At 34.2% G+C, this 26,383-nt stretch overlaps 3 protein-coding genes across 4 annotated transcripts; 1 reads left to right on the top strand and 2 right to left on the bottom strand.

Annotated features, from left to right (window-relative positions):
• Window positions 1-3,130: 3,130 nt before the first annotated feature.
• LOC146931315 (putative disease resistance RPP13-like protein 3) lies at window positions 3,131-6,600 on the top strand. Its single transcript, XM_085702797.1, has one exon. It carries the CDS (start codon window positions 3,743-3,745, stop codon window positions 6,551-6,553), a length of 2,811 nt encoding a protein of 936 aa, XP_085558923.1. The 5' UTR covers window positions 3,131-3,742; the 3' UTR covers window positions 6,554-6,600.
• Window positions 6,601-11,932: 5,332 nt separating this feature from the next.
• LOC146931314 (uncharacterized) lies at window positions 11,933-16,027 on the bottom strand. Of its 2 annotated transcripts, XM_085702795.1 has the most exons (7): window positions 15,843-16,027; window positions 15,648-15,701; window positions 15,430-15,570; window positions 14,600-14,673; window positions 14,239-14,357; window positions 13,470-13,553; window positions 11,933-12,331 (listed from the first exon to the last, which is right to left on the bottom strand). In XM_085702795.1, exons 2-7 carry the CDS (start codon window positions 15,652-15,654, stop codon window positions 12,283-12,285), a joined length of 474 nt encoding a protein of 157 aa, XP_085558921.1. In that variant the 5' UTR covers window positions 15,655-15,701; window positions 15,843-16,027; the 3' UTR covers window positions 11,933-12,282. The 2 variants fall into 2 exon arrangements, with proteins under 2 accessions (XP_085558921.1, XP_085558922.1); XM_085702796.1 differs by lacking the exon at window positions 15,843-16,027 and having other exon boundaries at window positions 15,648-15,806.
• A 1,547-nt stretch (window positions 16,028-17,574) lies between these two features.
• Window positions 17,575-25,912, bottom strand: LOC146931313 (inorganic pyrophosphatase TTM2-like). Its single transcript, XM_085702793.1, has 11 exons — window positions 25,469-25,912; window positions 25,258-25,372; window positions 24,638-24,833; window positions 24,442-24,555; window positions 24,173-24,346; window positions 21,524-21,718; window positions 20,567-20,689; window positions 20,381-20,502; window positions 19,529-19,652; window positions 19,181-19,453; window positions 17,575-18,117 (listed from the first exon to the last, which is right to left on the bottom strand). Exons 1-11 carry the CDS (start codon window positions 25,854-25,856, stop codon window positions 17,899-17,901), a joined length of 2,043 nt encoding a protein of 680 aa, XP_085558919.1. The 5' UTR covers window positions 25,857-25,912; the 3' UTR covers window positions 17,575-17,898.
• Between the last annotated feature and the right edge of the window lie 471 nt (window positions 25,913-26,383).

The raw sequence follows: 26,383 nt of genomic DNA, 5'->3' as shown, positions 1-26,383 counted from the left end.
GTCAGCAATTTTAGAGTACTTGCTTTATGTTTAAAATTGTAATTTCTTCTTGAAGACATAAAATGTGATAACGGATTCATCTGTAGGACTCATCATGGCATCAAAACCAGTGGTCAAAACATGAAAACAAAATGTGTTATGGTTCTACTTTGAGTATGTAGTTTTCAAGTTACTAGCATATTTTGAAACGAACAATTACTAATATCTGTATACACATATCTAATTGAGTAAGGTATAATTCATATGTTTCTTATCTTCTCGCAATTACAGATGAATCGGACTGTCTAGGAGAAATTTTGATGGAATCAACAGATAAAATTTGTCGTACGTTTATTATTTGTAAAAAAATATTCTTACATGTTAGCAGAAATATTTTGTTACTTTTGTTTTTATTTTGTTGATTTGATATGCGATCATTTAATTATTAATAGTTAAAACATAGGTTATACTACTTTCATCTCTTATTACATAAGACCCTCTACAAAGTTTACATATATCAATAAACCTTGTTTTTTTTAGGAAATTAATAAACCTTGTTGTAACATTAATATTGTGTCAAACATGTATTTCTTTTCTCATATCATTACAATTATTGATATCATAAGAGAGGAAATTACGTTATCCAATGATAAATTAAATGTGTATTTTTGCAAGGAAAATGCTTAAATGTACGACAACAATGTTCGTACAAATCACACGAATGGTTATAAGCTTTCATTTAATTGCTTTTTTAAATTTGATTTTACACCAAATGACCATGTTAGTTTCACATGTGTTTGTTTATGAGAGAAACGACAAACATCTTTCTCTTCTCTGTATGTTTTATTTATCATGGTTTATCATTTATTTTAAACATTATAAGCTACCAACCATTTACATAGAAAATCATGTGTTGATGAGCTTGTCGTGCGCTTTCATGTGGGAGATTGTGTCGTGCTATATAGCACCGCCCTTTTTTGATAGGTAATATTAGCTGTTAGTAGTATATTGTTAGATGGGAGAGAGAAATGTTAGTACCAAAGATCAAATTATGGACCACATTTTTATACTCCTTCAATGTCTCAACCCTTTTGTCATGGACTACACCTTTGGGATTGTATTTTTGTAAAAAAGTTATTAATATATGTAAAATTTTACAAGTAATCTTTAGATTAAAAGACAAGTAAACTTCAAAGGGAATCTTATAATAAGTAACCAAGAGAGTAACAAAGTTTACCACTAACAACAAAGCCAAGTGAATGGAATAAACAAAAGCAAGTACCAAGTCAGATGAGTTTGGACAGCCATACAAGTGGACCACCCAAATGCCAATGACATACATCGATTATAACTCCAAACCAATAATTTGAGCGAAGGTTCCCACACACAAAAGACAACATGTTAATGCATGAGTCATTTCTAATCCAAAACCATAATACTTCAACGCAACCAAAAATCAATTGAGTGAAGAAACACAATAACCCTTGTCCACTTCATCAAGCCTATTCATTCCATTTCATTTTAAACTATAAATCCATTCGGACGACACCATGCTTTATCATATTAAATCCAATCTACATAGTCATTACACCAAAGACAGAACCAAAGAAGAGGAAGAACTAGGAATTCTTATTCTTCCTCTTCTTCTCCTTGTCCCCATTTTTTTCATTGATGTTAAAGAAAATGGGTTCTCAGGTCTCGAAACAAATCGAAAAACGAAAAACAATCCAAACAGAAGAGAAAACTCTATCTGATCTAAAATGCTTAGGAGAAAACTACCCTGGCTGTGATTACCACCCATCAGACAGAAAAAACTGGATGGCAAATCTCAACCCTGACAAACTTAAGATCAAAATGATTGTTTGGCCTGGAACACATGATTCTGCAACGGACAAAATCGGCATACCAGGAATCTCTCGACCTTTCGCGCAATGCCAAACCTTATCCATCTATAATCAGCTTGTGAGAGGAACACGAGTGCTCGACATTCGTGTGCAAGAGGATCGAAGAGTATGTCATGGAATTCTCCTCACGTACAGCGTAGACATTGTCATCAAAGACATAAAAAAGTTCTTATCAGAAACCGAATCCGAAATCATAATCCTCGAGGTTAGAACCGAGTTTGGACACGGTGATCCACCACAGTTCGATAAGTACCTCGAAGAAAACTTAGGCGAGTACTTGGTTCACCAAGATGATAATGTTTTTGATAAGACTATTGCAGAGGTGCTACCAAAAAGAGTTATATGCGTTTGGAAGCCGAGAAATTCGACACAACCGAAGGCAAAGAGCAGTCTTTGGAGTGCAGGGTATCTAAGGGACAATTGGATTAACACAGATTTGCCATTAACAAAGTTTGAGAGTAATATGAAGTATTTGAGCCAACAGGAACATGTTGTTTCTAGAAAATACTTTTATAGAGTTGAGAATACTGTTACGCCTGTTCCTGATAACCCGGTTTTGTGTGTGAAACCTGTGACAGAACGTATTCATAGATATGCAAGATTCTTCATTAGTCAGTGCTTTTCTAAAGGGTGTGGTGATAAGTTGCAGATCTTTTCTACGGATTTTATAGACTTAGATTTTGTTGATGCATGTGTTGGACTCACCCATGCAAGGGTTGAGGGTAAAGCATGAAATAAATTGTTCTGTATTGTGTTTGATTGTGTATATATAAGCAGCAGGTTGCGATATATATATTTGTGCATATTTATCATTTGCATGCATACATTTGTTGGAAATAGAGGTGACTATATAACAAACTCCACTATATCCTGTTTCTATGCAATAATTGAACATCTTTTCATTTTGAGAACTAGAGTAAAGGATCGATTAAACATTCCATGACAAAATTAGCCACACTAATACTATTCATGCTTAAAAGAAAGCAAAATAAAATCTTGATAGATTAGACATCTATCAAAATCCTCTTTATGTAATGCAACAATACCACATTTCAGTTTATATTTTGAATCCCCTTCACCTTTGCACCGGTTGAATGCGTATCTATGATGAAATGTGACAAAAGTGCTTCAAACAAATAGAATTGATGGATGCTGGGGGAAGAGTCTATGAACCACCGTGGCTAACACGAACACCCACCGAACACAACATTGACCTGGACACTATGGTACTGATAAAATTAGAAAAAGTAAATTAATTGAACGTAATCACATATGTTGGTATCAAACATCAACACATGTCAGATAGACATGCTTTCCATCAGAAGTGAATGTGCTACAGAGAACAAAGTTTACCATATGAGGAATCCGGCCAATAAGTGGACGGTGCAACATGGAGTGTATTTTATATCAATATTTATGAGAATTATGAGTTTTGCTTATTCAATCCGTTGGGTTAGAGTGGGTCCTGAAACCTTTAAACTTAGTTTTACTTTTGCACTGTAGTGTCACCATGTATCAGAAAAGCAAAGGAAACTTCACCCATAAAGACACATAAATTAAAAAAAAAAAAAAACTAAAAAGTATTGATGAGGTAATTAAGTGGACGGTGCAAATGAACTTTAGTGTTGTTTCCTATTAGCCAGAAATCAACGTATTCTCTATCTACTTTAACCAAAGTCTGGACCCAATTCTTTGTGAAATATTGAGGCGCAATTTCCTTCACACTTTCCTTACTATTTCCTTATTTCACACTATGTACAAAAGGCACTCTCATAGGATATTATATAACAACTCTGTTTTTCTTAATCCTTAATAAGACATAGCAATCACAAAAAAAACAGCATTTTCCTCTTACACATATGGCAGATAATGTGGTAGCGTTCCTTTTGGAACATTTATCCCAATTGCTGCAACGCGAAACTAATTTGCTGTGCGGAGTGGAAAACAGAATCATATCCCTCCGCAATGAGCTCGAAATCATAAATGTCTACCTCAAAACTTCCTCTAAAGGGAACAAAAACAACAACAACAACAAAGAAATAGAACAAAAGATTCTGAGTCAGATCAGAGATGTCGCTCATGTAGCCGAGGATGTCATTGATACATTCATCGCCAATGTTGCCATGTACAAGAAGAGAAACTTGCTGGGAAGAATGCTTCACAGTGTTGATCATGCAAAGTTGCTACACGACGTAGCAGAGAAAATTGACGAGATAAAAACAATGCTCAACGAGATACACGAAAACAAGATCAAATACTGTGAAGAAAGTACTGATCAATCAACATCAGCAAGAGAAGAGGAAGAGAGAACAAAGTCACTGCACAGATTAAGAAGAAACGTGGAGGAGGAAAATGTAGTTGGCTTTGTCCATGAGTCTGAGATAGTCATCAATAGACTCGTAGTGGATGATACCTCTTCCCCACGTCTCAAAGTTGTTTCAATCATTGGTATGGGTGGATTGGGAAAGACAACCCTTGCTAGAAAGGTCTACAACAGTGAAGAGGTGAAGAACCACTTCCATTGCCGCACATGGGTTTACGTTTCAAATGAGCGTAGATCACGAGAACTTTTGCTTGGCCTTCTTCAAAATTTGATGCCCAACCATATTAATTATGATTGTAAAAGCAGCAGCAACATCAAAAAGAAGGGTAAAAAGAAACACAAGGAAGGTGTCAGTAATTCTCAAGACATCTCTAGCCTAAGTAATGATGAGCTGAAGAAAAAAGTTTGGGAGTGCTTGAAGTGGAAAAAGTATTTGCTAGTTCTTGATGACTTGTGGAAAATACAAGATTGGGATGAGGTAAAAGATGCTTTTCCTGATGAAAACAGAGGAAGCAAAGTATTGATAACCAGTCGTTTGAAAGAAGTTGCCTCACATACCAGTTGTGATCCTCCTTATTGTCTTCAATTTCTCAATGCAGAACAGAGTTGGGAGCTATTCTCCAAAAAAGTGTTTAGAGGAGAAAAGTACCCTTGTGATCTTGAATCTTTAGGTAAACAAATAGTTAAAAGTTGTGGCGGTTTGCCACTCTCAATCGTGGTGTTGGCAGGGTTTTTGGCAAATAAGGAAAAGTCACACAGGGAATGGTCGAAACTGTTGGGTCATGTCAATTGGTATCTTACTCGAGACGAGACTCAAGTCAAGGATGTAGTACTTAAACTCAGTTTCGACGACTTGCCTTCAAGGTTGAAACCATGTTTTCTGTATCTAGGGATATTCCCTGAAGATTCTGAAATACGTGTAAGGCAATTGTTACAACTATGGGTTGCTGAGGGATTTATTCAAGAAACAGGAAGTAGAGATCCAAATGATGTTGCTGAAGACTACTTGTACGAACTGATTGATCGTAGTTTGATCCAAGTAGCACAAGCGAAGGATAGGGGAGGTGTGAAAGCTTGTCGCATCCATGATCTTCTAAGAGACCTCTGCATATTAGAGAGCAAAGAGGATAAGATCTTCCAAGTTTGTACGGATAACAATATTTTAATCCCCACAAAACCTCGCAGATTGTCGGTCCATTCCACCATGTCTCACTATGTTTTGTCAAGTACCAATGACCACTCATGTGTTCGTTCTTTGTTTTGCTCTGACCCGAACTGCTTCAATTCTAGCAACGAGTGGAAATGGCTTACCAAAGGTTTCAAATTGGTTCGAGTGTTGGATCTTGAGGGAAAGTGTTGTATTAAGATTCCTTCGAACTTGGGAAACTTTATCCACTTGACGTACTTAAGAATAGACTCACAACATATAAGAAGTGTTCCAGATTCTGTTTGCAACCTTCAAAATCTACAAACATTAGACTTTGGACATTCAACCATGGTCACCACAATTTCTTTCCCTTATGGAATAACAAAGCTGAAGCATCTAACACATTGGTATACTTTCGCACCTATCATACTACGTGGTCGTCGTTTGGAATCCAACTGTGAAGTAATGTGGAATCTTCAAACCATCTCTTCAATTGTACTCAATCAAAAAACAACACTTCTCATAGAGAAAGGAAGTTTCCCCAAACTAAGAAAATTAGAATTGAAAATTTTCTCAAACTTCAAGGGTGATGCGCCCAAAATGTTGCTAAGCCTACAGCAATTGAAAGATTTGAAAATGCTTGAAATATACCTTGTTGTGAAAGATTGGCCACCCTCACGATGGAAGATCAATTACAAGTTCGAGGAAGTGTTACAGAGTCTGACGCACTTGATACATCTAAGTTCACTAAAACTTGTGTGTTGCCTCAACCTTGTTGCTTGTGTGTTTCCTCCCAACATCACCAAGTTAACATTGTCGCGTATTAAGTGCGTGAATGACGACGGGATAAATGCTATTGGAAATCTTACCAAACTCCAAATTTTGATCTTAAATGGATGGTCTTCAAGTCAATGGTTTTTAGATTTTTTTGATATTAATTGTATTGAAGATGGGTTCCCACAGTTGCAGGAGTTTCAAATTGTAAATTTGCCTATTCGAAACTGGAAATTAGCCAATGGTTCGATGACAGGCCTTCAAATTCTGGTCATTGACTCTTGTGGTAAGTTGGACAACCTTCCAAGTGAACTATGGTCTTTGACTGCCTTAAGAAAAGTAAGTGTTCGGAAACCCTCCAATGCAATGGCTGCAATGCTGCAAAATTTGGAAGTTCAGAATGGATGTGAGCTCATTGTAGAATAAATAAAACTGCTGCGTCTTTCATTCAAGTTTATAAGTTGTTTGCAAAACTTTCATAATTTTTTATGTGTCTTTCTTTTTCATTATCTTTGAAAAATGACTCGTATCTCTCATAGTCAATGATACAGTAGGAGCGAGTAAGCTTTTCTAATAAATTTTTTAATGTATTTGGTTTCACAAATGTTCAATTATTCCAAACTCATTGAAAATCCATTCATGTATATTAAAATATCATACTATCATTATAAAAAATTCATGTATTCAGAGTTTCTATATAAAAATAAATCAAATTAATATTGCTAAGAGTTTCCATTTGAACAGTAAACTGGGTCAGCATTCCTCTCAGAAACATTAATCAGTACAACCTCATCCACAACTAGCGATTTACAACAATTAAAAACTCAGTCGTGAAGAAATCAGATTTTTATATACGGAAAGGAAACGTGAAATGGACCAATGTTGGTAGCTGAAAATGTACAAGTACAATATCACAAGTATCAAGTATCAACCATTTGTTTGTATGTATCAACCATTAGAGTTAGGAGGCTATATTTTTCAGAAATGATTTGTATAGAAAAATTTATTTGTGCATATATAAGCAGCAGTTTGCGATGTAGTGTCATATCTGTGCATATTTATCCTTGCATGCATGCATTTGTTGGAAACAGAGGTTACTATATAACAAGCTCCACTATATCCTGTTTCTAGGCAATAATGAAACATTTTTTCATTTTGAGAGAACCAGAATAAAGGATCAATCAAACATTCCATGTCAAAATTAACCACACTAATAATATCTTGATAGATGTCAATCTTGATAGATTAGACATCTATCAAAATCCTCTTTATGTAATGCAACAATACCACATTTCAGTTTATATTTTGAAACCCCTTCACCTTTGCAACAATACACTGTGGAAACTAGTAACTCTTCGTAGAAAGAAGGCATTAAGACACTTATTCCATGAATAAGGCATCGCTAGGAGTTTGATTTTCATCTTATGGAATAAAAATTTATATCAATATTCGAAGAGTTCTATGAATAAGGCATGCTAGGGGTTTGAAACTTTTTTTTTTTTTGAAGAAGCTAGGGGTTTGAAACTTATCTTATGAAACAAAGTTTACTTCAAGACAATACGCACGCCAATCATTAAAAAAAGACTACGCCACATATGGGTGAGGTTGTGCAGGATGATTTTGAGATTCATACCTGTATATAAGCTATATTTCAATCTTGCACACCCTACATTTTCTGTCTTGCACCTATGGCTGTTGCAGTTCCACCTTATAGTTGCTCGTTACATGTTTATTGATTGTTACCTCATTGTTACGTTGTACTTGCAGTGAGTACAATATCTGAAACTAGGGTTTAGTAGTGTTTAGATCATGTCTTGAGAATGCTCTCAAAGGGGTTATTTATAGCCTTTCTTGGGCTTGTGTTTCCATGACTTAGGCCCCAAGTAACTTGGGCCCTAAGTCACGTTTAGACCGTTCCAGATGCTTCTAGAAGCTCTTAGAGGCGGCACCCTTAGAGGGGTTCGCCCAAGGCTCTTTTGGCCCTTCTAGAGGGCGTTGTACCCTTAATTACGTATTGACGGTCCATACATGTTGCTTTTTAGGTTTTGTCCTTATTTTTTAAATTCCTAGATTTTTATTTATTTTCAACTAAATCCTTGTTAGAACACACTCTGTGATGAACACAGAGATAGGCAAAGCATGAGCTTCAGGGTGGCTAAGCTAGAAAACTGAGCAAGATGAAAATAAGAAAACACACTCTAACCGATAGAAAACTAAGATAGAGAATAAAGATGATATTTTTGGTAACATTACTATGAACCACTAACGCTAACATGAACACCCACTGAACACAACGTAACATTGACCCGGACACTATGGTACTGATAAAATTAGAAAAAAATTAATTAATTGAACGTAATCACATATGTCGGTATCAAACATCGAAACGTGTCAGATACCGAACATGCTTTCCATCATAAGTGAATATGCCACAGAGAACAAAGTTTACCATATGAAGAATCCGGCAAATAGTTCCATGAATAAGGCAATTGGAGTGTATTTTATATCAATATTCACAAGTAGTTCCATGAATAAGGCAATTGCGTAGGGGTTTGCAATTCATCTTATGAAATAAAGTTTATTTCAATATGCCAATCATTAAAAAAAAAAATAAAAACTGCTCTGCCACGTCATCGATCATTAGGATCATTTGACATTGGGGACTAAAAGTGTAGACGGAAAATTGTAGGGGCTATTGTTCAACAGAATTTTTTTTTTGGGGACTAAAAGTGAAAGTTGTGATATTTATAAAATTTGAACGTTGAGATATTTATACGGACTAAAACATTTTTTTTTTTTGAAAAATTATACGGACTAAAACATATTTAACCCTAATGCGTAAGGGCCGGAGGGATCTAATGACTTAGGGAATCCAAATTCCTTCTTTGCCTAAACTACTGATCAATATATATTCATGTTAAGTATTTGGTCCTGATTCTCTTGAATCAATATTTATGAGAATTGTTATGTGTTTTGCTTATTCAACACGTTGGGTATGAGTGGGTCCTGAAATTTCAGAATTGTTGTGTTTTACTTTTGTACTGCATTGTCACCGTGTATCAGAAAAACAAAGGAAACTTCACTGATAGACACATTAATTAAAAAAAAGTACTGATGAGGCAATTAAGTGGACGGTGCAATGGAACTTTTTTGTTGTTTCGTAGCAGCCAGAAATCAAAAAAGTTTCGACTTTAACCAAAGTCTGGACCCAAGTCTTTGTGAATTATTGAGGCGCGATTTTCTTTATACTTTCCTTTGCTATTTCCTGATTTCACACTATCTACAAAACACACACACTCATAGGATATTATATAACAACTCTGTTTTCCTTAATCCTTAATAAGACATAACAAAATTGTTAGTATCACAGAGAAAAAACATCATTTTCCTCTTACACATATGGCAGATAGCGTGGTAACCTTCCTTTTGGAACATTTATCCCAACTGCTGCAACGCGAAGCTAATTTGCTGAGAGGAGTGGAAGACAGAATCATATCCCTCCGCAACGAACTCGAAATCATAAATGTCTACCTCAAAACTTCCTCTAAAGGGAACAAAAACAACAACAAAGAAATAGAGCAAAAGGTTCTGAGTCAGATCAGAGATGTCGCCCATGTTATGTAGCCGAGGATGTCATAGACACATTCATTACCAACGTTGCCATGTACAAGAAGAGAAACGTGCTGGGAAGAATGCTTCACATTGTTGATCATGCAAAGTTGCTACATGATGCATGTAGCAGAGAAAATTGACAAGATTAAAACAACACTCAACAAATACCCTTGTATGATTAGGGTTTCTGGGAGCTTGGGTTTGGGCCTTCATCTTTTCTGTGTTTTCACAAATACCCTTGTATTTTGCCCTTCATTTTATACAATTTTGGTTTTAAAAAAAGTAATCATCATTTTTGTTTTAAAAAAATAATCATGTTATTTGCTAAAAAAATATATATGATTGTACCATTGAACACCGAATAAACGTGTTTACGAAGAAATGATGTATTCACATAGAGTATGGTTGAGGAATCTTTATAAATTCATATTCTCTTTTTCTTTACTCTTTAATTTCTGCAAATTTATTTTGACATACGATGATGAATTAGGTTAATTACTATATGCTTTGTGATTAAATAATTTCTAAAACCTAATTTTCAACAACATTGTTGATATTAACACATTTATTAATTCAATCACCTTTCAAATTAGAGATTAACTTGTTGATAATTTCATCACATATATCAAAGTTGTTTTGTCTCTTGTGTTGTTATTTCTTGTTTAAGGTTAGGTTTTGCTTTGACATAGCTATTGATCGCTTTTGAAAAAGTTTTGATAAATGGGACAATCTATTCACCCCTTCTAATTTATCGTTGTTCTCGTTGTATCGGCAAATAATAATTACAATTAACTAATATAATAATATTTTGTAAGCATTTAAGGAACCTTCTCAACAACTTTATAAAAGATATTTTTACTTGAATCCATTATAAGTTGTTTGCCTGTTTCAAATTTGGTTAATCAAATATGACAATAATAAATTTAGTTGTCTAAAGTGAATGGTGTAAAATAAAAATAGACAATCAACTATTGATATTTGTTCCGTAAGTGTAGCTTAGTTGGTAGCTACCAGTGATAATTTGTGCAGGGGCCGAGGTTCGAACCCCAAATTCCCCACTTCTCCACACATAATGTGTGTGAATCTAGCAATTAGGCTACTTGACAACAAAAAAACTACATATTTTATTTTTTTTTGGTACAAAAACAAGTAGTTTCCCTTTATTAAAAAAATAAAAATACACCTGTAGTTTCGTGTTTTTTTTTTAATGATAAATGTTTGTTTTAAGTGTTATATTAGTCCCTCAAAAAAAGTGTTATATTAGTATTTTTTCCCTAAAAAAAAAGTGTTATATTAGGGGGCGTTTGTTTGAGGGAAATAAAAATAGTTCCCAGGAATCTAACGTTGGAATTACATATGCCTTTGTTTGGTAGATGGGAACAAAAAAAAATATGCCTAGGAATAAATTACACCCAGGAAAAAAATAATGACAGTTACACCCACGTTGGACCCACGTTTTGCCCACTTTTATTCCTGTCAAATAGGATGGGAAAGTTTTATTCCCAGGTAAATTTATGTAAAAATCCAATTCTACCCTTAACCAATGCTTATCACCTCCTATATGATTGTTGAAAAGATCATCTGATATCAATATTTCTTGGTTGTTGATTGTTTAAAATGAAAAATAATTGAAATTATCTTTACAAGAAAGATTTCCTTTTATCGGCGATAATTTTCTTTGTTCCATTGGAATTTTCCCCAATTGAATTTGGACTTCTATGCATTGATTTTGGGATGATGGCCAAGAGGGAAAGGGATGTGTAATACAAGAAAGAGAACCTGGTTTGTCTAGAACTCAGGAAGGATTAGAGTTTAGGCTATTCATCAACAGGATTTAGAAATGTCGATGGTATTGACAGGGGTAGTTTTATAAATTTAACGTTCATGCCATAAAAAATTCCCAGGAATTATACTATTGACCAAACACTTTTTTCTACAATTTCCTGGGAATAAAATTCCAACATTTATATTCCTGGGAAAGTTAATCCCAGGTATTAATTTTGTAACCCTCGCACCATTAGTATTTTCTCTCTGACACCACCGTAAACAACAAACTCTTCTAACTCATTTAAACTACGCCCTGAACATCAAACTCTTTGCTCAAACAAATTGACTTCACATCCCTACTCGTAGTTTGTATGTTTTTTTTTTTTTTTTTTTAAGGAAACTCGTAGTTTGTTATGTATGTAAATGTAAATATCAACTATTGGTTTATTTATTGATTAATAAATATATTTAATATACATTTAAAATAAGTAGTTTCCTAGTCACTTTAGAGGACCACGCCATTTAATACAAAGATGACTTTGGCTAAAAAGAATCTTGAAATGCCTGTAATACTCATTTTAGACAATAACTTATTTTCATTCTAATACATGCTCCCTGTTACCCATTACATATATCATAAAAATGAGGGTTAAAAAGTAATAGAATTTCTGTAATTTAAATTGGGAGGGGAACATGGCAATGTGCAGCCACCTGATGAAGGTTCAACCCTCCCCTCAAGAACCTAACTCCGGTAGTTAGTTGATTCCCCAAAGGATTCATCTTTTTCTTCCATCCATGCCTTGCTTTAAGGACTCCAATCTTTTTCTGCAATGAACCATATGACATAACCAAGATTTTCATGTTCAAAAAAGAGCATTATCGGGTGCTTAACTACCATGGAAGGAGTAAATCATACTATGAGCCCGTTTGCTATAAATTAATTAAAATAAAATTGGTTTTTGTATAAATAATTTCAAGAATTCTTTAGAAATTTTTAACAAAAGAATAAACTCTGATTAAAAAAGCATTCAAATTTGAAAACTATGCATGTCAAAATAGTATTTCACTAATATTATAAAAAAGCATAGACACCATGAACTATGTTTTTCACTCTCTTCTATTAAAAATCATTTTCTTCAAAATCAAATCAAAATAGTTATTTCATTTCCACCAAAAAAATATATTTTTAACAAAATTATCTTTGAAAGAACTTTTTTTTTTTTTTTGAGAAAAAACTTAAACACAAACATTGCTACATCAAATGTTTTATTTTTTAAAATCTAAAACATACGGGCCCTAATACTAATTACAACACCTAAGTAAGGGTATGTAGAGCCCAGTTTAAACCATTCAATATCGCAACAAGGTTTTGCAATAATTTGCAAGATAGGTACTAAGGTTTTGCAACTTACTCGACTTGCTCTACGTTTATTTGACTCACATAAAGGTGTTTGAACTTGTAGATTATAGCTTCTCATGTTATTCTTCTATTTTAAGTTGTTTAATTAAAATTATCATCGAAACTAAGTTAAAATAAATAACACACACACACTCACATATAAATATAAAAATATTATAAAATCATCTTTTATGTCCTTTTCATATCGAGAAACTAATTCAAATGTTGATTTTATCATCCACTTCTAATGCAATAAGGTAACACTTATAAAATTCCAGCTTTGTTTTCCAAGAATTTATAGACTTTCAGTTGAAAATTAACTTCTCATCTTGCAGCAACTTTTCAACTTTTAATTAGTTTATCAATTACTTTTATCAAACACATCCTAGGAAACCGAGACTCCAGTAAGATCCGTGGATCAAACCCCTATACGTCCAATAGAAACTTTAATGACTGACAACTAAATGATAAAAAAAGATTTTCATGAATGCAAAAGAGTGAGATTAAAATTTCCGAAATCAAATCATGCTTCACAAAAACACAATTATGGATGATAAACATTACTTGGAATCAGTAAGGCGGCCATGCAAGCTCCATCTTGTGCGGAAACCTTCTATGCCCTGAACTCCACTAGCAAGAATCAAGCGCCTGTACATTTGAAATGAATAGTGTGAGCGACAGATTATGTGCTATAAATTTTTTTGATATCCACGCACCGAAAATTTCAAAATAAAATCCTTATGATAGCCAGATATCAAAAATTTCAACATAAGATATCTGTGTGTCAAATCATTTTTTTGATTCATTTTTCTATTTATTTCTATCTAATGGATACATCATTGAATTCGTATCAATCCCATATCTTTGTATATTGAATTGCGAATAATGTGAAAGCCAAAGTGGCAGAGACATAATGTCAGCTAATCGAAATATTGAAGACCGTAAGGAAATCCAAGTGCAATTATGAAATTAATTCTTTTGAATACAGAGAATATACTGTGCTCAAGAAAGTAAGGCCCTCTGATAGTGTTTTTAATATCCATTTTCAAATGGTGGCATTCGAACTCATGTTTAGAGACACGTTCAATTATAATTTTGGAAGAACAATATGCTGTCGGACTTCTCACAATAAAAGTAGAAATATGATTATTGAAAAATTATAATCATGTTAGTAGAAGCTGAACTACAGAAATTTCTTTGGAATCTCAGGAAAAAATCATCTTCAAGGATCTTCTATAAGTTAGCTTCATGTTCCCTCAGGTTATGCTAAGCAAAGAAACATTCTCTGGACAATTTAGCAAACACGGACCACATAGCAATTATTTGAAAATACCTCTCCAATGATGTAACTTCTGCCTCAAGCTGAGTAGACCTCTCCTTGGCTGCATCTAAAGGCATTGACGAACCCAATTTGAATTCACTATCTTGAAGCCGCTTCCTTATCTCCCTATCCTGCATTTTTTTTTTCAAAAGTAAAAATGAAACAAAAGAAAATGATGGTAGATCTAACAAACTGAATTGTTGCTATCATGTCCCTATCTCAAATATTACGGTAAGTAATGCAAGATGTTGAAAGTGTTAATAAAAGGTAAAATATAAGTTGAAGTAGTTAAAGAAAGAGAGGTCAGAGGGAGGAGGAGGATGAAGAGAAAACAAAATAAAAGAATATCAATAACTAACAACAATGATCTTACCCTTCTTTCAGCACATTGTTTATATAGAGCAATCTCGTCTTGACAGAATGGTTCAATGTCGTTGATTTGCAAGCCTAAAAGATATGAATGAAGCTTATAAATAAGACAATGCTATAATAGATATTTAATGTGAACATTTTAAACAGACAACAAAAATCATGTAATGTATGCAACTTCTAACATTTATCAGTGGGTTGAACCTGGCTTAATACCTTAATCTCTCCACTCTTGTCAGACCCAATAAATTATACTCGTATTTAATTCCACTTCTTCAATCATACAAAATCGCATGAACTGTTGAAATTTGGGGCCTAACTCGTCCTTACAAAACCGGCTTGTAAGGTGAGGAGTGCCTCCTCTTTATAAACTCTTATCAAGCGTCCTATCTAACCGTTGTGGGACTAAATCCACCCCCTCAAAGACAAGCCAACTTACCAACACAAGGCAACTAAGGGCAAATCGCAATTAAGGTGGGATTACCAACACAACCCCTCACGCTCGGGGCAGGATTTCCAACAACCACAGGGGTGCCATGAACTGAGCTTACTCTTGATTCTATCAATAACAGGCAGAAGACACACTGCCCTAGGCTTACCTTTTTTAAACAAAGGATATCCTAACTAAACAAAGGGAAGACTGTCAGAGTTGAAATCAAGCACTTCAGCAATACCCAAATTTCTAATGGAAATGTTACAATAGTCGCTTTTCTTTATTTATTTATATACATATTTTTGTTTGGCCTGCTTTTCCCGTCTCTTTAATTACAAAGTCTTAATAATATAAGTTGAAAAGCAAAGAAGTAAAGAAAAAAGGGGATAAGAAAGACTTACACAAAAATAGATTCCTGAGAATTCCATCACAAAGATCAACAACACCTTGAAGCACATGAGAGGCTATTTCTGGTGATGGAGGACCCATCATTAGATCATCACCAACCAAAATAGTTTCCTCCATACTTGGCTGCGAGTCAACTGAAATGAAACCCAGACATATAAATAAATAAAATTCCCTAAACCTAACACAAAACAAAAATGAAGGAATGACATACCATCCATGGTTGCTTTCTAGCAATTCTTGTGCAGAAGCACAGGGGAGGCAATTACTGAAACAAAATTTAGTAATTGGATTGATTGATTATTCCCTCACAGTTTAGCATTGCAATCAATATATCCAAAATCAAAGTATTTACTACATTACATTCAACAAAATGGAGAGAGAAAAGTGTGAAATTCGGGCAACTTACATTGAAAGATCTGAGTGGGTGATCAAGAATTGAGGGTTTTTGTTTTTGTTTTTGTTTTTGTTTTTGTGCTGCGGCTGGAGGAAGACAGAAGAAGAAGAAGAAGAAAGTTTGATTTCTTTTGTTCTGTCCAACCCCATTCAGCATAGTTTAATCACGAAAATGCCACTAGTACTAAAATGCAAAATGTTTATCGGCGTGATCATCATCACCATCATCTTCAGGATTCCTGTGTGAGAATAAATTGTTTCAGTAATGTATCCCTCCGTCCCGGTATATCTGAGCCAGTTTGTTTTTTCACATAGATTAAGAAAAATGTATAAATAAAGGGGAAAGTGGAATATATTGAATTGGGAATGATGAAAGTAGTATTAATTAGAGTTATATTGTATTGGGAATGATGAAAGTTGTATTGAAAATTGAAATGGTTCAGTTATTTTGGGACACTTTTTTTTAGTAAATAGGTCATATATTCCCAAACAGAGGGAGTAAATATTAGTAGTGAGAACTGACAAGTATTTATAGGTTTAAAGGTTTAGAACAACTCAAAGCATAAAAAGGCTGACCTCATATCATATGAATCATTTGTGAAAAATTAAAGTTAAGTATGTTTGAAAAATGATTCAAATCTTTATAATGCGATTCATCATATATGCGAATTGAATTGTTGTAAACTAAGCGGCTTATGAGAAAATATGATTCATATCTTTTTGTTTTTTAAGCCTTTGTTTGGGAGTTTGGAGGGGAGGCATAGAAAAATAGGGGGAAATTAAAAAATCTTTTACATTTGTTGAAAAAGTGTTTTCTTAAAGAGTGGTAAATTAATGTTTATGATTAATATATTTTTAATTTTAAGAATATTATTATGTTCTCCTCCAAACTTGCAAACATAAGGAAATGATTTATAACTTTTTGTCCTCTGACAAATGAATTGAATTGTTACAAATAGAATGGTGAAGATATAATATGATTCAAATCAAATATATGTGATACGAATCCTACATAATAATATGATTTAAACAACCTTGTGTATGGCAACTTGATCCAAATTAATTTTTTTGGTCAATGATCTGAAGCATTATATGATATATCTAAATTAACCTAAAGCTTTTATGCCAAAAATGAAATTTCAAAAGAATCATTATATGATATATCTAAGGGAGAAGAGTGCATACAAAAACAACTAACCACATCTTTCAAAATATCAAAAAGAAGAAGAAATACTCGGATAGGCATTTTCAAAATGCACATGATATTCTGGGTTTATGTTTGTTGATGAAGATGTTGAATGAGACGGATAACAGATGACGATGATGGTGTTGAATTTGTTTTAATAAAACATAATGACATTCTTTACCCAAGTGGACAAAAAAATATTAAAAACAAAATTAATTATCCAGTCGGCACACCACATAAACTACGTTACACAATCAAATAAGTTAGACATTGAAATCCAAAGAATCTTGAAATGAAGGGAGAATCTAAAAAAAATTACATGGGATAAATCAAATCTCGCTGAAATAGCAGGATAAACACTATTTAACTATTTTATGTGAATACAAATATTACAAAGTTCTCATAATAAATCTAATTTCAAAAATATTCATTATTGGTAAAGTAAGCTAAAATTATATCAATGACACAATTTTTGTTAAAATTTTGCTTGTCACACCAAAGTACATTGTCCTCTAAATTTCGAATAGTCAACTTCTCAATTAGTCGTCAAGTTGTAAAATTGTCCCCAAAACTCAACTCAACATTACCAAAATCATGTAAAGAATCAAAACGAGAAAAGATTGGATTTTAGTATATTTTGGTATACCACCTGATCAATATTCTAAAACAATCTACTTCTTGTGAATTGAAGGTTAGAAATGCCTTAAAATTGGGCTAACAAAGCCAACTAAGTTACAAAATTTCAAGTGGCTATAACACTTTCACTGACCCTAATTAACTGTTTCCATATTCTGGATTTTAACTGTCAATAAATGCTTCAACACCTCTCTCCAGAAGGGATTGTCACAGTGAAGGAAAAGTAACTTTTTTGCATATATAGGAATCACTTTCGGGTCAACAAACCTTTCATCAAGAAGATCCCCAAACAACCAACTGCGACTACCACGATAACGGTAGCTGCAATGGAATTTGAATCTGTTGTTATGTTTTTCTTGTTGGTTCTAGTTTGCTGAGACTTCTCCCCCAAGCTACCCCGGAGAAGATTATTGAGATTGTCCATTTGATGCATGATTTGACGTTGACCACGTGCAATGCCAGATATCTGATAACACATAGCAGTTAAGTGAATCAAATAAGACAATGCGGCAGTGATTCCAAAGTCATACACCCTGCTTATAATAACAGCACCGGACTTGCACCAGTTACTGGTCACAGAATACAAATAAAAAACTAGTGATGAACACCTATGTGTTTTTAATTTTGAACATCTTTAATTGTTTGTATTCAGCCAAAATAATTTACCCAATAGAAGCAAGAGGATTTGTTTCCCGGCAACTAATATGAAACCATTATTAGACAATTGGAAACTAATAGGAGACAATTGGAAACTAATAGGAAAGCTCTATATCAAGAAATGTGAAAATTCTCATAGCTTCACTGCTGTTCCTCAGGTCAAATAATTTCGCTGCTAAAATCATGAACTAACCCTATAAAAGGAATGTCAAATGACATGCAAACAAATCAATAAAAATGTGGAAAAAATCAGCTCTTTTTTTGGTGAAATATTGTCTTTCATTTTCCACCATCCTGACTCCTTTAAGGGATTTAATAGAGACAACCCCTTATCTGGACCGTCAGAGGATGGTTGCAACAAACCACCCACCCACATGGCAGGTTAGCTAGAATGGGATTACGTGAGGTTACAAATAGTGGCAGGAAAGAGGGAAGGATAAGCAAGAATTCAGACAAAATTTGGGTAGGGCAAGTTTGGGTGAGCATAGGGTTCCTATTCCAGCAGGTTTATCATTTTGTGTTCGTCCTTATTTTCTGCTCCGATTCATAGTAAAATTTTCATTTTTGTTTCTTAGTATACTATGTAACAGAATTTATCCTTCTGGTAGAGTGATTTAGTATCAATACAAGTTAATTTTCCAGTCATATTTCGGTACCTATCGGGATCCAAATAAAAGGTATTATATTACCATTTTTAATTCTCCAATCTCCATCTTTTAATCTATCATAGGCTCTTAACATGAGAGAAATTAGACTTGTTTCATTATAAGCAAACAATCAAATATTTCCCTCCAGGAAAGTGCAGCCCTCAAAAATCAACTTAAAAGGGTCAAAAGTGCAACCTAATGGATAAAAATAGGAGAATAGCATACCTCATCCATTAAGGGAGAGTCCTTATTTAATTGTGATGAAGACGAGGAATGTGGAATCTTAGAACCAGTTAAGCTACCATTGCCCAAACTGTTAATGAAGTAAGACGTCGGAGCAGAACCATTGCAGGCTTCAGCTTGAGCTGACATATTTTGCTGGCTTGGAGAATTATTCTTAAAGGTTAGCTTGCAATTCAGCTCTTCAATACGATTTGTAAATTCATCCATTCTATCATTGAGGGCAGAAATCTGTTCTGAAAGCTGACTAATAGCTCCCTACAACACAGAAGTGATGATTTAAGTTCAGTACAATTACATGAAATAAGAGTTATTGCAAGTGATTGGAATTACCTTATTTACTTGTGTTGTTGAGGAATCTGAATTTCTTTCCCCAAACCCCTGATTGTTGGAAAAATATCCATTAACTTTGGCTGCATTTTTGTCCCTTTGATTTGTATATGACTGAGACAATCCACTGTTGATGATACACATAATTAAACAATAGCAAGTAGTTTTCCAAGATGTATATTAACAAACTCATACATATGTTTCCTCTTTTTGTAAAATACACAAAAATGAAAAACCCCTCTCAACATTGACACTACAAAAAATACTCAACTAGTGTAGAGGCAGGCAGTAACATAGAAGTGATTTAAAAAAGTAACAAAATAATCCACGTTGATACAAAATTAAATTGAACTTCAATCAAAAAGTAAATATTATTTCTGACGATGAATTCAAAACATGTATGGACTAAGCCATTAGGCATAACCTTGTTGTAAGAGATTGGAGTAATATACATGCGGTCCTTGGTGCAAATCTCATTGGCTCCATTTATACAAAGAAAAATACTCATAAATATAGATAGGTAATTCCTTGCCTAAAGATGGCCTAGTAAAATTTCTCAATAATTACAAATTTATCCGATTTGGGACTGTTAAAACAGATGTTTTTCTCAATCAACATAGCGGCGAATTTTGTTTGTGTAGGTTTCCTTTGAGAATCTATATCTACTACATTATAGAAGTCTATGACATTTGACCAATTGATTTTGAAAAAGTAACAGTTAAGCCTTGTCCCAATAGTTAGGGCTACCAAAATGGACCAGTCAAGACTGCTGAATTCTATCAAAAAGTAAATTGTTTGCAAAATCAATGAAAGCATGGGCATTTCTTCTTATGTACTTAGATGGAAAAAATTTACCTCCTCATATTCTTATTTCTCAGGGCAACCATGTCAGCAGAGGCTCTAGAAAGTGCTTCTTTGGGGCTTGAAACCAAATCCTCATCTAGGCTAAGCTTTGTCTTCAAATCATCTGGTAGGGCCTGTGGAACAGTCAGAGAGAGAATGTTGATATAGTTTATATTAGCATATGGTTAGCAGTCATACCATAACCTCATTCACGAGCCTTTCGAGTTGAATTTGCTCAATGTATGTACGAGGAATGTAGGAACCTTCGAGACCCAGCTGATCTCCTATGTCTTTCAAAACTAAGCGATCTCTCCCTTGTACCTATTTATTGTAAATTTCCAAACATATCAGGGAAACACACAATTAGTTATCAATCTAAAAATCAGAGTGCAAAATCAAAGAAATAGAAGAGCAAAATGTCTATGACATGTGTCAGATGATAAGTAACGGCAAGTAACGGGAAGAAATCCAAGTCAACATGGAAACAGTGAACTCACAGGTTAAATATAAATATTTTTACTTGAAAAAATTATTTGGACGAGATCCTTAATGTAACAGTTGAATTTCTTGTCATGTGATTAGATTATGGATCCAAGTCATCAAATCAGCCTCTTGCAAATGCAAGAGAACTGGTGAGGCTTCCTAGAATATATCTGCCATGGATCTGATCGTTCTCTAGACCCAACCATGGTGAAGCTATATAACACAATGTTGCTCTTTTTGATATTTATTATTCTTTGGAAGTTTGTTCCTTATCTTGATAAATAAAATGAGAGGCATCACAAAAAAAGATAAATAAAATGAGAGGAAGCAAATAGTTGATATGCTTATTTGAAGAAACAGCTGCATGTCGCTTTAGTTTAAAAGTTTGACACTAACAGCAATATTTTATTTCACAACTCTGTTAAAACAATGCACCATAAAACTAATTACCATGGAACAATAGACGATATATAGTAAAAAAAATGCAAAAAGTATATACTCATTGACTCCATAATTTTTAAAATAAATCCAGTTTGACCTGATCAATCAAAACTCAAAGGATAATTCGACATGCACGTCTATACATGAAATCCTAGAGAATTTCATGAAACGTAAAATTCAAGTAAAGCATATATCGGTAGGAAGATTGTATTATAGACTTATGACAGTTACCTGAACATAATGTCGATTAAGTTGCTCAAGCCAATCTAGTTTCACACAAGCCCTATCATCAGAAAAGACATGACTGTTTCTCTTAAGGATAGTAGCTATCGTATATCCCAAGGCCATTAGTCCACCAAGGAGGCGCACACTGACCTCAAAAGTAATTCTCGGTGATATGACAAAGGGACTATCTGTCACCCATTCCTGAAAAATTACCGGGCATCAATTAGTTGCCACTAATCGAAAAGTTCATTATCCAGGCATCAACTATGCAGAATTATAAAATATAATATGCACGATATCAAAAATTGAACTTATTATAATTGGTCCAAGGAGGAAAAAAAGCAAGAGGAACGTCACAGACCAAGACAATATCAAGCGTTTACAGTTCTAAAACAATAAAGAACAATCACTTTACCACTAAAAGTCCCCAAATATACTTCTACTACAAACTTTTAAGTTTGATAAAACTAAAATCAGAGAAACCGTAAAGGAAACGTTCAAACTTCATATCTGAAGAACAACTACAATTCATAGCAAACCTAGCAGCAGAGTATATTAGGAGACGCAAGAACAAATATTTGTTGCAATGTGCATGTATGGTATCTGTTCCCACAACACCAAACTTCGATTCCTTAACAGCAACAAGGGATATCGTTTCATTTTGGAACCTTGGAATGAGTGCCAACCAATGTAGTCAGGATCGAGATCCTACGTAGGTTCAGTAGGCCGATGTAGGAACGTAAACATGAGGAACGTAACACGGTTCGTAAGAACCCACTCAAGGGCAAAATTGTAACTTCACATATACATACACACACAAACATAATAAAAAAACTTATGAAACTTAAGTGCATTAAACTACACATTAATGAGTCATAATCATCATCACTATTCAAAATCATAACAGAGAACAGAGATAAGGGAGGAAAAAACGCAGAGTTAAGGGTAATGTGAAAAACTGAGTTTTAGTGGATGAAAGTGAACGAAAACAAGGTTAGGAGACGGAAGAGAGTGACTGACGGCAAAAACTTCACCAGAAAAGGGACATAGAATCGCGGCCGCCGCTTGGCTAGGGCTTAGAAAAGGTGACGATGAAAGAAACGCGTTTTGTTTTTATATATAACCGGGTTTTATTTTTTTACCCGACCCGGTTCGTGAAGCCCCGCACGTTTTTTCTTACGTTTCTGCTGCAGAAACTAGATCCTGACCATAAAAATGGCAAAAACGACCCAGATCAAGGTCGTAGCTCGTTTTGGTGGGGAAAGCACGTAAGATCGTGCGATCCTACGAGCTGGGACTCGATCCTGGCTACCTTGGCGCCAACAGCTACCCAAACACACTCTTATGTTATTAGCTTCAGCACCTAGAATGATTGAAATTATCTGTGCTTCAAAAAAGTTGTCACTCTTATTTAGTCATATTTTTCTTTATTTTTTAATTAAATCCCTAAAGGATGTTGAGCCAATTCTAAAGAATTATCCACAGAGGCAAGCCATTTAAAATCTAGATATGTAGAGATGATCCAGCTAGCCTTAAATTTGTAGTTTTGTATGTTTAGATGTATGTCTATTTATTCTATAAAGTTTTGCTCAGCTGTAAAGTCTTGCAAAACAAGCTCTATTCAATTAATAAAATTTAGATCATAATGGCGTAAGTATAGCGCTTTGTATATCATTTAAAAAAAATAGTGTATATAGTTACTAGAGAAAAAACGGATTTGAGGGTTTTTTATAATGACAACACTGAGAAGGCAGCATCTGAACTGCACATGACCACTTTACAAAAGGTTAAAAAAGAAAACTGAAGAGTTGGTGAAGATCGACTCAGATAATCAGTGACTTGTGAACCTAAAAAGAGAAAGGAAGCCACTGGTCCTAGTGTTGCTGGAAGAGGAGTTTGGCTACTGGTAGATGATCCAGTCTAAGGATTCAGCAGAAGTTGTTGAATATGCCTCACTATCTGACCATGAGAATAATATGATAATTGAATATCAAATTCAAGATCTTAACGACTTGACCTTCCAAATATTAGACAACACACATCAACACAATCATTCTATCATACATTACTACAACCAGCAAGGTTACATTTTAGCTACTTGATAAAACAACACCATCTAGTTACTTGCATCTAACAACGTGAAAATGTTTTTCTATACACCGCTCTATTAAATATACTTACAGATATCAGCTAGAATATAAGGTTTTTCAAGCATTAAGGGCCCCTTTGGATTGGCTTATTTTTTAGTTTATGAAAAATAGCTTATGCAAATAAATAGATTTTATGTTATTTCACAAGTTTTCGCTAACGAAAATTGTATCTTCATAAGCTTTTTTTTTCATAAACTACCTTGACAAGCTTATGAATAATACATAAAAGCTTATTTATTTGCATAAGCGAAAAAATAAGTCAATCCAAATGGGCCCTAAGTATTTTGTTATGCATTTTTTTAGTCATGTTAGGTTGTAGTCTTACTATGCTAATACATTACCTAAAATAATAGTATAAATATGTTTTGGTGGTTATATCAATTTAAATTAATCATTCCAAGTCCTATTTATGTCTTTCCCCGATATTTCAATTCAATTATGTTTTATTAAAATCTGAGATCATATTGTATAAACAACCAGGTCACTTTAGAATATAAAATATAACCTCAAACATGAGACTGTATTTCCCATCCTTGTTTCGCATCCTTAAATACGATTGGCATGTTTCTGGATCTTCACCAGGAGGTAGAAGATATATGTCATAAGTTTGCTCAGTTGTTTCCTTAAAATCTTCAGAGAGAACAGCTTTAATTTGATCAACTGCTACATTTCTTGCTGACTGAAACAAATAATACAACAGTTACTAGCTGTATTTAATTCATCAGGATTGCCCATTTTTTTCCTTTAGATCAACTGAGCTACATTGGAACTAACCTTTAATATATAAGTAGGGCTCTGGAATCCAGTAAATGGATTAAATTTGTTAATGATTTTTATATGAGCCGTCTTAAGATCTGGCTCAATAAAAGCCTTGTACATTGGATATACCTGCAAAAGTTTGAACTTCACCACTTCTGCAGACACAATTACTCTCAAAATCTACCTAAATGATGAAGCGAATTATAAGTACCGTCTCAGATATTTGATAAATAATTTCTTCGGGTTCTTGGCCTGCACGTTGTATGTCACGTATCACTCGCTTTACAAGGTCAAGGTGAACTCCACCTGTAACAGAAACTCGAAGGTCCAGCAATGTTCGCAACTTCTCACTCAAGGCATAGATACCCTCAATAATCACAATACGGGAACTGGGTGCTTCTACAGTCCTGTTAGCAGGGTACACTTTAACATGGAATCGAAGGCATACAAATGAAAATGGAGTGAAGGATCCTTTCGAATTTTGAATTAAATTATTCGCGAACTTCAGATTTACATAGTAATTGACAGAGATCAGAGCAACAAACAGAAATTTGTGGCCAATATTAAGAACAGACAATGTATTTATAAGTGGGGGCAACCCTCACCTCACAAGCTGGTTTTGTGGGGTTGTGTTAGGCCCAACCACAATTTCTAAGACCTATACATTCATATCATTACAAATATATTAAACAATACTAGTAAGCAGCTACATAAATTTAATCTTTATTTTGTCCAAAAATAGTGTTCGCGGAACATTGGCCGAAGGAAAAATCAACTCAGAAAATATGCAAATTGCAAAGAACAAGTGCTCAAAATGACTAGGCATTTAACCTGTATCCTACGCGTGAACTGGACTTGAAATCATATATCGGAACCTGGACCGTCTTCCCTTCCTTTAAATCTTGTAAATTCTGGAGCAATGTATCATAGTCAGTTAAGCGTGGATCTGCACAAGAGATTTATGTCTTAACTTCAAGCAGTTAACTTATGGTTAAATGTCCAATATCAAAGCACAAACATGAAATCACATATTATAATTTACCATCAAAGTTGCCATCAACAATTCGACTAGCATCATTGTAATTATCCATTGAAATGACAGCAATGCTGGGCATGAAGTTGAGTATCTTTTCGGTAAATATAGTCTTTCCAGCTCCCGAAGGACCCGCCACCCCAACCAATATTATTCCATCATTCTTTTGGGCTAACAGTTGGCACGCACGAATCACAATGAAAAACCCCTTCTCAAATGATAGTTGATCTTGTATTGAAGAAATCACATAGCGATTAGAGTCTTTCCTTTTAACCAAATGAACTTGATCTTTTAAAAGACCAAGACGTTTATGATGGGAATCAGAAGAATTACAAGTATTATTCGCCATCAAACCACTCTTGATTTGCGATTCTGCTGTTGCCGTTTCTTGCTTCATTCTCTTTCTTCAGTTTGTTCCTGCTGCTTGCCGTTTGTGATTTGCGATTTTGTTGTTTTTGTTTTTTTTTTTTTGAGTGAATAACACACGTATGCGCAGCTTCACTCTTCATTCAATAATAATAAATTAATAATAATAATAATTAATAATTACTTTTAGATGGTTTATTTGTTTATTCATATATTTTATTTATTAAACTCAAACAAAAAAAAGCGTGCATTCATCTTTTATTTATTAAGTATCCCCGTGAGTTTAGCTCAGTTGGTAGGGGTAATGCATAGTTCTACCTGAAGTGGAAGAAATAGTCACAACAAGAAAGAGGGTTTGAACTGTGAACCTTTTAAAAATTGAGCAAATAGTCACTTTAGTCCCTGATTCTGCAGATCGCTGTCACATAGGTCTCTGACTCAGGATTAAATACAAATAAGTCCCTGACTCTGCACTTCTGTTATCACTTTAGTCCCTGACGTTAAAAAAATCTGTTAAGTGATGATGTGACGCATATGAGGTGTCACAGGGACTAAAGT

Source organism: Medicago sativa, chromosome 4 (genome assembly GCF_051527215.1).
Source record: "Medicago sativa cultivar Bolivia chromosome 4, Bolivia_mono, whole genome shotgun sequence".
NCBI classification, from domain to species: Eukaryota; Viridiplantae; Streptophyta; class Magnoliopsida; order Fabales; family Fabaceae; genus Medicago; species Medicago sativa.
Note: the sequence above shows the minus strand (reverse complement) of the source record. Positions and strands in the feature narration are given on the sequence as shown.